We start from the raw sequence: 16,721 nt of genomic DNA, 5'->3' as shown, positions 1-16,721 counted from the left end.
CTAGGGGGCGTATGGGAAAGTCCTCAGAGCGATGGTCGCATTGACCAACTGAATTCAGAAGCTGGCGCGGGGGGGCTGGCCTTGGCCCTAGCCGTAGCTACTCAGGAGCGAGGGGCGGGCTCAGGGCCGGGCTTCGTGCGCTGGGGCTAGCTCGCGCGGCGGCAGCGGGAGTCAAGGCCTCTTGGTTCTGCGGCACGTGACGGTCGTGCTTCTTCAGCTGCTGTGCTGCCTCAGCCGCTGTATTCTCTGCGGCGCGGGGCCAGTTGTGCGGGTGGGAGCAGGCGCGGGCGCCACCGGCCGTCCCGCTGAGGCTCGAGGTGAGACGGGAGGCCTGCTTGTGTTCGGGCCTGCGAGGACCCTTGGGGGCCTGGATACACGGCGCCGCGACCGGGGGCCCGAAGAGTCGGGCGTGGCCGGGGCAGTGGGGTCCGGCTGGGTTTCGAAAGCTCAGGCCCAGGCTGGCGCTCCAGCCGTGTGGTGTGAGGCCGGGACCTGGGCCGCTTGAGTTAGGGAGCCAGGCCCAGGCCGCACCACCGGGGTCGGGAGGCGTGGCAGGTGCCTTAGAACCTCTTTTGACCTCTGAGAAAGCTAACTTCTCCTTCTGGCTTTGCTTCTAGGGCTTTCTTAAGCCTATTGCTGGCTACCTGTGAAGCTGGGAAGTGGCCTGGAGTAACTGGGTAAAGGTCTGGAATAGGATCGGGCCTAGTCGATGTCCCTTGTAGTGGGGAAGAGTTGATAGTGGGTCGAGAGAGAATATTTAGCATTAGAGGTTCAGTATTTGAAAATTAAAATCACAGAGTGAAGAGTGGAGTATGGAGAATGTGCTAGAACACGCAGTGGCTGGAAAACTTAAGCCCTGACATTTAATTATATCTCTTCATGGATGAGGAGTAAGTAATCTGGTTTGTAAATTCACAAAGACTGGCAGGAAAGCACCCAAAAGCTCTCTGGGCAAGTCATTTTATAGTGGAGGAAACTTGAGGCCCAGAGCTCTGAAATGATTGGCTCAAGGTCATAGGATTAATTTTATGATCACGTTGGAGTTTTAGTTGAGGCAGTTTTGATGTAGTGGTTAAGGCTAAGGCCCTGGTTCAAGTCGTTAATCTGTCATTTGTTGCTATATGAATTTAGGCAATTTACTTCTCCTCTGTACTCCATTTTTCTCCAAATAATGGATATAAAATCTGATGGTGGTGTTGTTAGAACTAAACTGTGTATAAAAAAGGACAGGAGGCACTTGACTACTTGATAAATGATTTAAATAAATTAAGGCCTGAATGATGTTGGTCCCCTACATCAACATCCTCCTTTTTGAGTTGGTTAAGTTCTGGGACCTGAAGTCACGTTTATGGATATAGGAGGAAGAAACTGGACTTAGTGGATTAACTGCTGGGTATGACACAAGTGAATGCTGGCTGGAGGAAGTTAAACTGAGCTGAATATTAAAAGCTTGGGAGGACAAAGGTGAGCCACAGTTAGGTTTCTTTACCTGAGTTAGGAAATGGAACATTTTGCTAAATTTTTTAATAAGAATTAGTGGGCGGGAGGATTTGTTTTGTTTCAGGGTTTTTTTTAAAGGGAGGAACTGTATTGATCTTTAAAATCATTCTGTATGTCAGTCTTTTAACAGCCATGTTTAAGTGCCATGACTAGAATCACTGCTGAGTTGTCCATTTGCTGTAGTAAGAGCAGAGGTAGAGAATTGTGTGGGCGTTCTCCTGTGCCCCAGCACAAGCAAACAGGTCAGGGAACTGGATTATGAGATAGCTAGAATGAACGGTGTATTGGAGTAAATGTGCCGCACAGCAAATGCATTTCCTAACCTGTCTGATAATGAATGTCAGCAACTCCCTACCTGACTATCTTGACTCAACAGTTTCAACTAGCACATTATCTTCCAAGGACCTTGAGGGGTAAACGTTTTGACCGAAGTTGTTGCTGCAGTTTTGGCAATCATGCTCTTGCGTCCTTTCAGTTACAGAGTTCACTTTGCCCTGAGAGATAGCTTAAGGGGATGAAGTGACAATTGGTAAGCACAAAAGCAGGCTGGAGAGACTTGAATTCCAGGCCCAGCGAGGTAACTAGCTTAATGAACAACATTAGTTTCCACATCTTAGAACAGAATGAGGAGTGCCAAGGATACCTTACCATTAGGGATCTTTTAGGAGAGACAAATAAGATGGGGAACATGAAACCGCTTTGAATGGCGTAATGAACTATGCAAGTAGAAGAATTGGCAGCTCATAACAACTCCTAGGAAATAACAGTGCCTGAACATAGTTACAACCTGTACAGCTTACTGTAGAGCTTTGTCAGAAAAGTGCGGGCTGAATGCTTTGTTAACTATAACATGATTTTTAAATTAAGCTTAACTGTGAAAATTATTTGGAGAATTTTATTTTTTTAAGTAACTTAGAATCTTCAGCAATGTTTTTGGAATCCACATTTTAAATCAACTTAGTTTATACGAAAAAGGAAAGTGCTATGGAAAGATACATTTTAATGTTCCTGTCAATCAAAAGCAGAATTCAGAACTGAACTAGGCAGTGTACATCTATTTTTTTAGTGGATGAGCATTTACAGTAAGGACCAATTTGAATTTTATGTACTTCCCTCCCACTATTAAGTGCTTTGATGTTTCGACTAGATGTAATCAAGAGGAATGAAAAGTAGTAGTAAAATAGTTATCTGTGACTGGAATCAAATTCCTTTTAAGTGGTTCCTTTTCAATCTAAGACTTCAAGTTTCTTATCGCTGTTAAAATTCAGTGTTTTAGGACCATCAAAGCTTAAACGGTGTCGCTGGGCAATACCTAGTAATAATAGAAATCACTGATAATGTTGCGCATTACTGTAAGCCAGGTACTGATATGAACACATTGCATGCATTTTGTTTATATAGCTATCCTAAGGTGTACACAGTGTAAATGTATCCCAGTGTAAATGTATCCCAGTGTAAATGGCTCAGATGGTAAAGCATCCGCCTGCAATGCAGGAGACCCGAGTTCGATCCCTGGGATGGGAAGATCCCCTGGAGAAGGAAATGGCAACCCACTCCAGTACTCTTGCCTGGAAAATTCCGTGGACTGAGGAGCCTGGTAGGCTACAGTCCATGGGGTCCCAAAGAGTCGGACACTGAGCGACTTCACTTTCACTTTAAAAAGTACACAGTGTTGTTGTTTTAGAGATGAAGAAACTGAGGCCCTGAAGTTAGTAATTCACCCAATATGCCAAGTTATTAAGTAGAAGATTAGGGATTGTGACTTCTGAGTTCCTGCTCCTTGTTGTACAGGAACAAAAGTTGTGTCTGACTCTTGTGACATTGTGGACTGTAGCCCGCCAGGCTCCTCTGTCCTTGGGATTTACCAGGCAAGAATACTAGAGTGGGTTGCCATGCCCTCTTCCAGGAAATCTTCCCAACCCAGCGATCAAACCGCGTCTCCTGCTTCGCCAGTGGATTCTTCACCGTTGAACCACATGAGAAGCCAGTCCTGCTCATTAACCGTACTTTTAACTGTGACCTTGGACAGTTTAGCTTTAGTTTCCTCATGTGTCACATGGATGATAGAAGCTCCTGGGGATCTTATGAAGATTAAATTAGACAATCTAAAGGTGTCTAAAATCAGTGAGACATAACATTTTAAAAGGGTAGATAAATGGATAGCCTACATGAAGGAAAGACTGCCTCGTTTTTTAATTACATTCAGCCTTTGGGAAAAAATCACTTTGTGGAATTCCCTGGTGGGCCAGTGGTTAGGACTTGGCTATTCCATTGCAGGGGGCACGAGTTCAATCCCTGGTTGGGCAACTAACATCCAGCAAGCTGCACAGCCAAAAGGAAAAAAAATCACTTAAAAAAAAAAAATAACCAATTCTGCCAGCTAGGTCACTTCTGTTCTTTTTTCTGATTTCTCATGGGTTAAAGGAATTAGAGGTGACATTTCCTAACTACTTTTAAGAGATAAAATTCCAAAAAGGAAAGCTTCAGAACTGAATGATTGCACTAGTGAATTCTACCAGATACTTAGGGAGGAATTAATACCAATCCTTCACAAACTTTTCTAAAAAATAGAAGAAAGGAAAACACTTCTAACTCATCCTTTAAGGCCAGTATTACCATGATAACAAAATGAAAGACTTCACAAGAAAACCATAGAACAATATCCCTTAAGCAAATAAATGAAAAGTCCTCAAAATGCTAGTAAGTGGGATCAAGCAACATATAAAAAAGAATTATACACCACAGCCAAATGGGATTTAACCCAAAAATGTAAGGTTGGTTTACCATACAATAAAGAATGTAATATATTGCATTAATAAAGGACAAAAAACCTACACGATCATCTCAGTTTGATAAAGCGCAGCACCCTTTCATGACAGAAGCACTTAACAGACTAGGAATATAAGGGAACTTTGTTGACCCTCCTAAGAGAGAAATTCCTTTTGTGGGATTTGTTGTTCCTTTCTAATTTCTCATGGGTTAAAGTAATTAGAGGTGAAATTTCCTAACTACTTAAAAAAATGATTTATTTGGCTGTCCTGGGTTTTAGTTGCTTAGATCCAGTTCCCTGACCATCTGGGGCCACCTGCATTGGGAGCACAGAGTCCTAGCCATTGGACCACCAGGGAAGTCCCCCTAACTACTTTTAAGAAACAAAATCTTAAAAAGCCCAGAACCAAATGGGTTCACTGGTGAATTCTACCAAATGCTTAGGGAAGAATTAACACTAATCCCTCACAAACTCTTCCAAAAATAGAAGAGAGGAGAATAGTTTCCAATACGTTCTATGAGGCCAGTATTACCCTGATACCAAAACTAGACAAAGACTTTACAAGAAAGCCACAGACTAATATCTTTATGAAAATAGATGCAAAATAGACTATCTTGAAAATATCAAACTTTAATTTTAAAATAATTTGAGACTCCATTTGTTTTAAAAATCTTTTTTTTTGAATGGCCCCTTTGTGAGCATAAAGATACTGCCTATGAGAGGTGACAAATTTAATATTTCTTTAGTGTTTGCCAGTTCCTAAAGTTGCTCTAAATCAACTTTTGATTTGTTGAAATTCAATGCAGAATGTGTATGTTTCTAATAGAATATTTTGTGTTCAGTTGAAGTCTCATGTGTATTTTTCAGTATGTATAGTAAAATAATAGGACTCTTTAGAATGTGTCCTGAGAACAGAGTTACCATTAACCAAAAATAAATTTGGAGGAATTCATGAAATTGGTGGCAGAGCAGAAAATAAGAAAGTCACAGATAAACAGGGATATTTCCCTGTCCAAATGCTACAGTTGTATATACACCATTGCAAGGAAGAGTTAAAGAAAAAAAATCGTAGAATATAATGAGAAGAAAGCTAGTTCTTCTTGTTACATAAAATCATTCACCTTTGTTGACATATGTAGGAGGTGTAGGCAGTCTGGGAATTGAAGATGTGGTTGTACTAATTGTGTATCAAAAGAACAAACCATTTGTGTACTTATGAAGTACTGGACTCTGATAGACTGTGTATTATCTTTTTGTATTTTCACAGCAAGCCTTTGAGCTAGTAGTACTACTAGCTACATTTATAAAATAGGGAAGAAAGACGCCTGTAAGTTCAATAAGCTGACCAAGGCTACAAAGAGGGTCAGGAAAGCCTTGAACCCAGATTTCTCTGACATGACAGTTAACACCATCACATACACTGTACTGCCTTTTGCATAAGGCCTTAATTTTCTGAATCGTCAGTTTTAAAATAGAATGCTTCCATTTCTAGAATAAAAGGTAAATTCACTCTTAAAAGTTAAAAAGTGAATAGATTAAGGTCTCTTGAAGAATCCTTCTGACCCTGAGATTTTGAGAACTGGGCTTTTTGTTCTGTCCTTGGAAAATTGAGATGCAAGTTGGAAATCATTTATATTATTTATAAATGTATATTACAAATATGCATGTATTTTCTTGGCTTTGTGTACATTTCTTGGCTTTGTGTACATTTGTCCATGTGATCCCAGTGGTAGAGATTCTTTGCCTTGGATAGAGGCTGATAATTATATTTGATTATTAAAAGCAAAACACTTATTAACTGGAAGGAAGGGGGCAAGATGTTCAGATTTCTAATCCAACTCACACTTCTGGGTCTTTCTCTGTACTTCTGTGCTTTGAAAGACTGGGTCGATTTAAAGCTGGTTTCTATACAACTTTGATCAAGTCTTAACGAACCAACCATACTGATCCAGTAATACATTTTTTAAGAGAAGCTTTCAGGTTTGAAATAATTACAGACCTACAAAAGTTGCAAAATAGTACAGAGAGATCTCTTGTACCCAATACCCAGCTTCCCCAAATAACAGTATAAGTAGATAACTATAGTAAAATATCAGAACTAGGAAAAAATTGCATTGGTACAATCTACAGACCATATTTGGATTTCTCCAGGTTTTACCTGCCCTTGGGTGTACATAGTTACGTACAGTTTTATCATGACACTAGTTGATAGTTAACGTTTTTGCTTTTTGGTGTTTTTTATAGACAAAATATTCAGGCTGGAGTCTTAAGTAGTACTAACAGCTCTCTGCATGTTTTTTCCTAGTTAGATAAAAGGTTATGAGTTTATGTTATCCACCTCCAACTCCCCTGAAACTTGATTGGTAGAACTAATGGTACAGAATATTCATGAACTCTGAAAACATGGGCAAATACATTTTATGTTTCCAGACTTTAAGGACACCCTTTATTGATCCTGAAGGTCAGAGTTTTTTTGTTGTTTTTTTTTTTAATATTTGATAACTAGTTGGCCCTCATGGAATTGAACACTATCAGCAAACATTCATTTAGTGTTTAATATGTGCCAGGTTTGCTGCTGGGCATTAGACCCATTTTCTCCTTTAACCCTTTGTAATACAGAATTCTCACACTTCAGTCTTGTGACTGCCAGGAAACAGTCTTGAGCCCTGCCACCCAGTATTTATTGAAAGTCCATCTGAGGGAATTTCCTGGCAGTCTCACGGCTAGGCATTTTCACTGTTGGGGCCTGGGTTTGATCCCTGATGTCTCAAGCTATGCGGCACGGCCAAAGGGGGAAAAAAATCTAGCTGAGAAATATTTAATGAGTATTTGAAGGAAGTGCAGTCTGTTCACTTCTCTGGAACCTAGAAATTGTAAGTTTTATTTCCAGATCAAGTTCTGAATCAACAGAAATCAGAACTTGGCCTGTATAGTCTTGGCCCTCATATTGTTGGTTTTATTGACTTCACTTTTGCTCTAGTTAAGGGATACTGTATGATAAAGCCACACAAAACTATATTTACATATAATTTAAGGGTATTTTTAAGAAAAGTTCACTTTGGTAGACTCATAAATGTTAAAAGATTTTGTTGTTTGTGGTTTTGATTTTTAATTGCAAGTCTCCTGGAGGTCTGTAAGTGATTTGTAATTTGGCCAAGACAGGACTTTAAACGGGCGCGCTGAGAGACAGCTGGTGGCACTAAGCAGTTTAGTCATGAATTAGACATCCACCTAGCATTTGTGCCCAAGCTCAAAGGGGCACTGCAGTAGAGTTTAAGGTAATAGCCTTGCGGTGATTAAGAATAAAAATAAAAATGGCTCTTAGAGGAAAATCAGGAAATGAAGTACTCCAAGAAAATGATGGCTTTCAAGCAGAAAGTATGAGAGAAACTGCTATAATGGCATTCAGGAATAGGAGAAATCTTGCACTGGAAGAGGTAATGTAGCTTAGTGAGCATGAACTGTGAAGAGACTTAGAAAATGTTAATGTTTCTTTACTGCTGGAAAGTGTTAACTTGGTTTACAGGCACATAATTTCTTTACTTTTATTCTTAAATATTTTAGATCTAGGAGTCATTTGCTCTGGGACTTTGGGGAAGTGGGGGAGTGGGGAAAATGTGCGGTTTATTTTTTTAAAGCATTATTGCTTTGTTATTGAGCTTCTTGTTACATATTTCCTGTTAATAATCTTAAAAATAGTGACAACAGAGAAATACGCTGTCTGCTTTGTTGTTTAGTTGCTAAGTCATGTCCCACTCTTTTGCGACCCCATGGACTGTAGCCCGCCTGGCTTCTCTGTCCATGGGATTTCCTAGTCAAGGATACTGGGAGTGGGTTGCCATTTCCTTCTCCAGGTTGGGATTTTCCCGACCCAGGGATTGAACCCACATCTTCTGCATTGCAGGCAGATTCTTTACCACTGAGCTACCTGGGAAACCCTTACACTCTCTGCTTAGGAGTTTCTAAGTGTTAAGACACATGAGTTCTATTTATTTATTTTCCCAAAGTAATTAATTAATTAGGCTGCAGTGGGTCTTCGTTGTGGGAGAGGGCGTGAAGGATCTAGGTCTCTAAACAGGGATGAAACCCGGCTCCCCTGTGTTGGAAGCATGAACTCTCAGCCACTGGTCCACCAGAGAAGTCCTTGAAGAGTTCTAAAGGGAGAAAAAAGCTGCTTCTTAGATGTCTTCTTGAACATTAATATAAGTGAAAAAATCATTTTGTGTATAAGACAAAAGTGGTATAAAATTATCAAGTAAAGTATTGGGAGACAGGAGACTTGGCCTCTGCCCCTCATTTGCCAATAACCGTTTTTGGCAAGTCAGTCTGTTGGACCTCAGTTTCTTCTCTGAAAAGAGATTTAGACTAGATTCCAATAGTATATATTTCAGCCCTGGAATTTTTTTTTGGAGGCTGCTGCTGCTGCTGCTAAGTTGCTTCAGTCGTGTCCAACTGTCTGCGACCCCAGAGACGGCAGCCCATCAGGCTCCCCTGTCCCTGGGATTCTCCAGGCAAGAACACTGGAGTGGGTTGCCATTTCCTTCTCCAGTGCAAGAAAGTGAAAAGTGAAAGTGAAGTCGCTCAGTCGTATCTGACTCTTAGCGACCCCATGGACTGCAGCCTACCAGGCTCCTCTGTCCATGGGATTTTCCAGGCAAGAGTACTAGAGTGGGTTGCCATTGGGATAGGAGACAAATATTTGATGCATAATAGTGGAACATCCTTTTTTTTAAAAAATGAATTTTTTACAGAATCGTTTTTAAATCTGTAGAATCATTTCTGCCACGATTAACATTAGTATAGTACATTTATTATAAATAATGAATGGGTAATGGTAATTACCAAAGTCCATATTTAATTCAGATTTCCTTTGTTTTTATTTGCTGCTCTTATTCCATGGTACCGTGTTACATTTAGCCATCATGTCTCCTTAAACTCCTCTTGACTGTGACAGTTTTTAAGATTTTCTTTGTTTTTGATGTCCTTGAACAATTTGAGGACTACTGGTCAGGACAGCAGTCCCTCTGTTGGGATTTCCTTGATGTTTTTCTCATGATTAGAGGGAATATGGATTTTGGGGAGGAAGACCACAGAGGTTAAAGTACTGTTTGTTTTTTTTTTAATATAAATTTATTTATTTTAATTGGAGGCTAATTACAATATTGTATTGGTTTTGCCGTACATCAATATGAATCCGCCACGGGTGTACACGTGTTCCCCATCCTGAACCCCGCTCCCACCTCCCTCCCCATACCATCCCTTTGGGTCATCCCAGTGCACCAGCCCCAAGCATCCTGTATCATGCATCGAACTTGGGCTGGTGATTGGTTTCACATATGATATTATACATGTTTCTCAATGCCATTCTCACAAATCATCCCACCCCTCTCCCTCTCCCACAGAGTCCAAAAGACTGTTCTATAATCTGTGTCTCTTTTGCTGTCTCTCATACAGGGTTATCGTTACCATCTTTCTAAATTCCATATATATGCGTTAGTATACTGTATTGGTGTTTTTCTTTCTGGCTTACTTCACTCTGTGTAATAGGCTCCAGTTTCATCTACCTCATTAGGACTGATTCAAATGTATTCTTTTTAATGGGTGAGTAATACTCCATTATGTATATGTACCACAGCTTTCTTATCCATTCAAAAAATATAGAACGCTTCACGAATTAGCGGGGCCATGCTAATCTCTTTATCATTCCAATTTTAGTATATGTGCTGCCGAAGTGAGCGCTGAAGTACTGTTTTCAATGACATCACTTTTGGTCTTTACCTTGAGCACCTGGCTGAAGTAGTGTTTGCTGGGTTTCTCCCCTGTAAATTCCTGCTTTTCCTGTTCCCATACAGGAAAGATAGCGCTCTGTGGAGCCCACTTGTAAGGGTAGGGAGTTACGTTTCTCCTCCTTGACAGTGGACTGTCTGTATCTGTTACTTGGAATATTTCTGCCTGGGAAATTTGCCTCTTACTTGTTTAACTCATTTATTTATTTATTCAGTAATGTAACGCGTAGATTCATGGGCATTTATTTTGTGCTTTGGAATATAATCCACTAGCACTTACTTACTGCTCGTGTTTTCCAGCTTTGGCCATTGCTCTTCCTTTTGTTCCTTTGATGTAGCCCCCCATCATTGTGGGTGTTTTTGTTTTGAACACTTGGTCACTTTCTGGCAGTACAAGATGTTCCAGGCTTGTCTTGTATGTTTGCTGCCCTAATCCTAGAATCAGCCAAGGAACCCTGTTTCCTTTTTATTGGAGATGATATTGGAAACCAAAATCCTTGGTACTAGGGTATTTATTGTATTGCTACTGAGGTGTAGTTTCTTGTATGCCCTCTTAACTGATAGAGCAAGAAAATATATGTGTGTATACTAAGTGGTTTATATGCACATATCTATAAATATTTCGTATGTAACCCTCTGTATATTAAGATAAACGTGAGTTCATATTGTAGTCTCTTAACTCTTGCCCATTACCATGTGGATTATCTTAGCCTCTTTCCCTTGCTTGTCCGTAAAGTTCCCACGCTCAGCATTGAAAGTGGCTCCTACCATACACCATCCATTTACTTAATTGTTCAATTCTGATATATATGTATAGCAGTATCCCAATTGTTAACCTGTATACTCATGTGACGGAGAAGGCAATGGCAAGCCACTCCAGTGTTCTTGCCTGGAGAATCCCAGGGACGGCAGAGCCTGGTGGGCTGCCGTCTATGGGGTCGCAAAGAGTCCGACACGGCTGAAGCGACTTGGCGGCAGCAGCATACTCGTGTGAATCAGCGTAACTTGAATAGCGCTTTTGTATAGTGTGGTTTTGCAGACTTCACTGATTTCCAGAGCTACTTAGGTTAACGTCTTTTCCCGCCACCTCTTTGAGTGAGGTGGTTTCATACATTTGTAATACAGTTGGGTTGTTTTGTCACATCCTGTGTGTATCCTGGATCACTCAACCTCTTAAATGATGTTTTATAATTTCCATACATCAAGATTCATTCTCTGTGCTGTTAAGTTTTATGGGATTTGAAAAATATGTAGTACCATGTATCCATAATTACAAGAGTATACAGAATAGTTTCTCTGCCTAAAAGAGCCCCCTGTGCTTACCTATTCAACCCAACCGCCGCCTCTAAACCTCTGATTTTTCTTTTTTTTCTTTTGATATCTAGGGTTTGGCCTTTTTCAGAATGTACTCTAATTGGAATTATATAGCATTGGCCTTTTCAGACTCAGCCTTCTCTCAGCAGTATCCACTAAAGATTCAAGTCTTTTTTTGGCTTAACAGCTGTTTTTTTTTTTTTTAATTGAAGTATAGTTTATAGTTTGTTTACAGTGTTATGATAATGTCTGCTGTACAGCAAGGTGATTCAGCTTAGGAGCTAGTCTTGTAATTCGGAACAATATTTCATCGAATGGGCATACTACAGTTTGTTTACTCATTCCCCTACTGCAGAGCGTTTTGGTTTCTTCAAGTTGTGAGTTATTACGGATAAAGCTGCTATAAACATTTGTGTGGCAGGTTTTGTCAAGTCGTAAGCCTTCAGATCAGTTGGGCAAGAACTTGGGAACATGATTGACAAATCATATAGTAAGTCTATGGTTAGCTTTGTAAGAAGTTGCCAGATATGTTCCAGAGTGCCTGAAATTTTAGATTTTCACCAGCACTGAAATGAGTTCCTGTTACTTCACATCCTTGCTAGTGTTTTGGATCTTAGCTGTTCTAATAGGTGTATTGTAGTATCTCATTGTTTGCAGTTACCTAATGGCAGATGAAAGCGCTTCCCCAGTGGCTCAGCGGTAAAGAATCTGCGTGCAATGCAGGAGCTACAGGAGACCTAGGTTCTATCCCTGGGTCAGGAAGATCCCCTGGAGAAGGACATGGCAACCCACTCCAGTATTCTTGCCTGGAGAATCCCGTGGACAGAGGAGCCCAGTGGGCTATAGTCCATGGGGTTGCAAAGAGTCGGACACGACTGAAGCGACTTAGCAATGGCAGATGATGTTTGACCTTCTCATATGCCATCTAAATATCTTATTTGGTGAGTTTAGATATTTTGCCCATTTTGTAATTCGGTGGTTTGTTTTCTTACTGGTTGAGTTTGTGTTCTTTGCACATTTTGGAAACCATTTCTTTATTAGATATTTATTTTGCAAATATTTTCTCCTACCTGGCTTGATTTGTTTTTTAATTCTCAAGTTTCTTTCATGGAGTTAAAGTAAGTTCAACCAATTTTTTTCTTCTGTGTATCTAGCTTTTGATGTATTGGAAACTCTTTGTCAAACCCAAGAATGCTTAAAATTTCTCCTATGTTTTCTTATAGAAATCGTAATAGTGCAACATCCTTTTTGATACAAGGAATGTGGGTAGGAGGACTGAAATGAGGGTGGGTTTTGTTTCTTGATAATATTGGATTTTTATTAATGAAGTGGAGAATTAAGATCACCTTAAAATATAGTGTTGAATTATTTCTAAGTGTGACCAAGTCTTTAACAAAATTTGGAATGTTTGGGCTGGCTTAATAGTGGCTCTTGAAACTAGACCTGTTTACTGTAGCATTTTCTTGGGAGTATTGGCAAATTACTTTGGCAAGTATTGAAGTAGCGTATGTAAAACTAGCAGTGGCTTAGGCTCATAAACACACAGCTGTGAGAATTGATTTGTCATGGTTTGGCAGTGGTGGTTCCTCCACGGCTTTAACAACCCTCTAGATGATGTGAAAGTTAACAGATATGTGCCTGAGACTTCTCAAACCTGAAAAACCAGGTCCTGAAACTCAGGGTGTAGGGGAAATGGTGGTGGAGAGAAGTGCATTTCCTGTTGTTCCTGACTGGGATGGTAGCCTTATGCTACCGGACAACTTTTACTTTTATTCTGCCTCCCCCACACAGATGCCATCTTTCCTGGGTTCCTTGGTCCAGCAACCTGTTCCGCAGTCACACTCTTCTAAACCCTGCCTGAATCCTCCATTCCAGACCACTCCCTTCAGGACCCTTCCTGACTAGTCTTTCTATCCTCTCTATCACACATGTTCGGGATGAGCTACATTTTGTCTAGTGTCATAGAAATAGGACATTTGAATTCTTTGACTCTCACTTATTGGTTGTGATATTGAGTAAATGATTGGGTTGTTTTCATTTCACTACATCTTAGTAATACCTCAAGGGAGGTTTACAAAATAATGAACTGCTTTTATAAACTGGAAAACAAAGCACAAGTTGATTGTTCATAATCCCTAATCAGTGGTTCTCAAGGTAGCAACCTTTGCATCCCCTGGAACCTGATAGAAAGGTAAGGGCCCAGCGCGCACACTGAATCAGCAGTGTGTTTTAAAAAGCCCCCCTGATGCATGCTCAAGTTAGAGAAGAGCTGCCTTGTGACTATGCTTAACCTAAGGAGAGTTGTATTAGGCTGCTTGGACTGCCATGACAGTACCACAGGCCGGGTGGCTTAAGCAACAGAAAAGTTTTTTCTTACAGTCTGGAAGTCCATGATCAAGGCGTTGGCAGAGTTGGCTTCTGGTGTGGCCTTTCTCCTCAGCTTGCGGAGGGCCACCGTCATGTCCTCGTTGGACTTAACGTCTGTGCACATGGATTCCTGGTTCTCTTCCTCTCATTATAGACACCAGGCCTATCGGTTAGGGCCCCAACTTTATGACCGCTTTTAACCTTAATTACTTCCTTAAAGGTCCTATCTAGTTATGTTGGGAGTTCGAGTTTCAACATACAGATGTGAGGTGGGAGGCACAGTTAAGCCTGTAACAGCAGTATATGTTGTATGTGTGTATGCTCAGTTGCTCACTGTGTGCAAATCTTTTACAACCCCATGGACTGTAGCCTGCCAGGTTCCTCCATAGGATTTCCCAGGTGAGAATACTGGAGTGGGTTACCATTTCCTTCCCCAGTGGATCTTCCCGAAACGGGCATCTCCTTCATTGGCAGACCAGTTCTTTACCACTGAGCCACCTGGAAGCCCATAACATAGCAATAGTGCATCAACAAATTAACAATTACAGAGAAAAAAATCAATCTTCCTGTTCTGCAGTTGTTTTCTCCCTCACTAAACCCTACCTGAATCCCATTTTTGAAAGATGAGTAGTTAGTTCATCTCCCTGATTAGCTTTTCCTTGAGCAGCAGTGTTTTAACATCAGTACATAGTCCTTATTAATTCTTTGGTTTTGTGATTCATTTAATTGCTACTAGGCTTATCATATTTTGCCTTTTTGATTTAACTGTTTGGTGGACTAATTTGATTTATAGTTTATCCCTGGGAACCCAACTACCATTTATAGCATTATTTCTGTGAGGACTTGTTAGGTTGTATACAGTTGATTTAGATAAAAGTGTTGAATCAGCCTGTTCAGTTGCAGAGAATCCAGTGTAGTTGTAAATCAAAGCAATATTGCTATGCCATTGTATATTTTGGTGGTAGAGAGTAGAAGCCTTACCAGTGAAAAATTCAAATTACTGGCATTTCTTGGTATAGAAGAAGCCATAGCAGAATGTTAACATTGAGAGTTTTTCCTAACTCCTAGGAAACTCCTAAACCAGTCTTAGGAAGGGTTATGAGTGACTTTTTTTTTTTTTTTTAATCTTTTATTTCTTTATTTTCTGTGCTGCCTAGGAGTCCAGTGAGCTTTACTTTCTTTCATTTTGTGAAAACAGTATCCACGATTTATAAATAAAAGAAATACCACCAGATGATACATGAAAATCTAGTTCTATATAGTTACTCACTTTAAAGGATTATAGCATTTATAAGGAATTAGGCGTTAAATTCAGCATTAGAATAAGTTGATTTACAAGTGACCACAAAAATTAAGCTATTTTCTTTATTTTTATAAACTCTTTTTTATTGTAGTGAAAATACTTGTAAGATTTACCATCTTAACCATCAAGTTCAGTGGCATTGAGTACGTTCACATTGTTGTACAGCTTTCACCTCCATCCATCTCCAGAAATCTTTTGTCTTGCAGAATTAGAATTCTGTACTACCTGCTACCAAATCATTTTGTGCATCCATGTAGCTCAGTTTTTATATCTTTAGATCTGTGGTTTTGGAGAGAGGATTGACTACCATCCATGACAGTCTAATATAATATATAAAACACTTGAAGGCTTAGAAAAAAGAGATAAAAATAGTTGGTCTGTGGTTTAATATATTTTTTTCTTGAATCTTAAAACTGATTTATTATTTATTTATTTGGCTTATTGGGTCTTAGTTGCTGACAGGTGGGATCTTCATTGCATCATGCAGGATCTTTTTTTTTTTTTTAATGCAGAATCTTGTTGAGCATGGAGTCTCTAATTGTGGCCTGTGGGCTTAGTTACTCTGTGGCATGTAGGATCTTAGTTCCCCAGCCATGGATCAAACTCAAGTCCCCTGCTTTGCACAGGGTTCCCTGGAAGTCCCTTAAAATACTAATTAAAAACCATACCTATGCTTGTTGATCTTTGGACAAAAACAGCAGCATCTAATCTAAATTGAGTCTTTAATGTGAGGCAAGTTAACTCCTCTGTTATTTCATTGTAATGTTTTAACTCATTTAAACTATTCTGTAAAAGGGGCTTTGTCTATTGTAAAGCTCTTTACAAATGCAAGAAGTTATTTTGAAATTGTATTTGAACACCCTAGGTCTGTGTAGCCAACATGATATTCTATATGGGGACAATTGTTTATGTTTGAGTTATATTTTGAATATTTTCTTGAAATTGGATCTTTTAACTAACTGATTTTAGGAAAACCTGTTATTCTGAGTTCACTTTCTTTATCTATAAAATGAAATACAGTAAAGTTCCTTTCAGCTCTGATTTGAAAGCCTTAATTTTAAATAAGAGGGGTTCAAAATTTTTGAAAGGAGGTGATATATTTAACTACTTTTTTTTTCAAATACTTAGATCATGGAAGGAAAGTGGTTGCTGTGTATGTTACTGGTCCTTGGAACTGCTCTTGTTCAAGCTCATGATGGACATGATGATGATGTGATTGACATTGAGGATGACCTTGATGACGTCATTGAAGAGGTAGAAGACTCAAAATCGAAGCCAGATGCCAGCAGTCCGCCATCGCCAAAGGTTTGACGTGATCTTTGAATCTGTTCATTTTGCCTCTTGAGATAATCAAAAGATGAAGGTACATTTTGGATCCTTACCACAGGGAAAGCAAAATTTGCTAAAATACTTATTGCTCTCTCTGTCAACCTTTGTTATGTTGTCCCAAAGATAAATTATATGGGTTGAATTTGAGGGCCAGTTATGCAAGTTTGAAAGCAAACCAAAAGAATAGATCCTACTGAGAATATTTTAATTCTTAATTCATTTTTATATTTAACACAGGTCACCTACAAAGCTCCAGTTCCAACCGGGGAAGTGTATTTTGCTGATTCCTTTGACAGAGGAACTCTATCAGGGTAAGTGTTTCATAGGGGGGAAAAAATCTTAGAGGCAAACA

The 16,721-nt window shown here is 39.7% G+C and overlaps 1 protein-coding gene and 1 pseudogene across 1 annotated transcript in view; one reads left to right on the top strand and one right to left on the bottom strand.

Annotated features, from left to right (window-relative positions):
• The first annotated feature begins 137 nt into the window (after positions 1-137).
• CANX (calnexin) overlaps positions 138-16,721 on the top strand; it is a 32,476-nt gene continuing 15,892 nt past the window's right edge. Inside the window, exons 1-3 of the mRNA XM_070792330.1 lie at positions 138-317; positions 16,169-16,345; positions 16,607-16,680. Coding sequence (XP_070648431.1) covers positions 16,172-16,345; positions 16,607-16,680 — 248 coding nt within the window. The 5' untranslated portion in view covers positions 138-317; positions 16,169-16,171. The remainder of the gene's footprint in view (positions 318-16,168; positions 16,346-16,606; positions 16,681-16,721) is intronic.
• LOC139184272 (U6 spliceosomal RNA) lies at positions 9,922-10,009 on the bottom strand (annotated as a pseudogene).

The sequence above is a fragment of the Bos indicus genome, chromosome 7, assembly GCF_029378745.1.
Source record: "Bos indicus isolate NIAB-ARS_2022 breed Sahiwal x Tharparkar chromosome 7, NIAB-ARS_B.indTharparkar_mat_pri_1.0, whole genome shotgun sequence".
NCBI classification, from domain to species: domain Eukaryota; kingdom Metazoa; phylum Chordata; class Mammalia; order Artiodactyla; family Bovidae; genus Bos; species Bos indicus.
The sequence above is the reverse complement of the archived record's forward strand: the minus strand, read 5'-3'. Positions and strand labels throughout refer to the sequence as shown.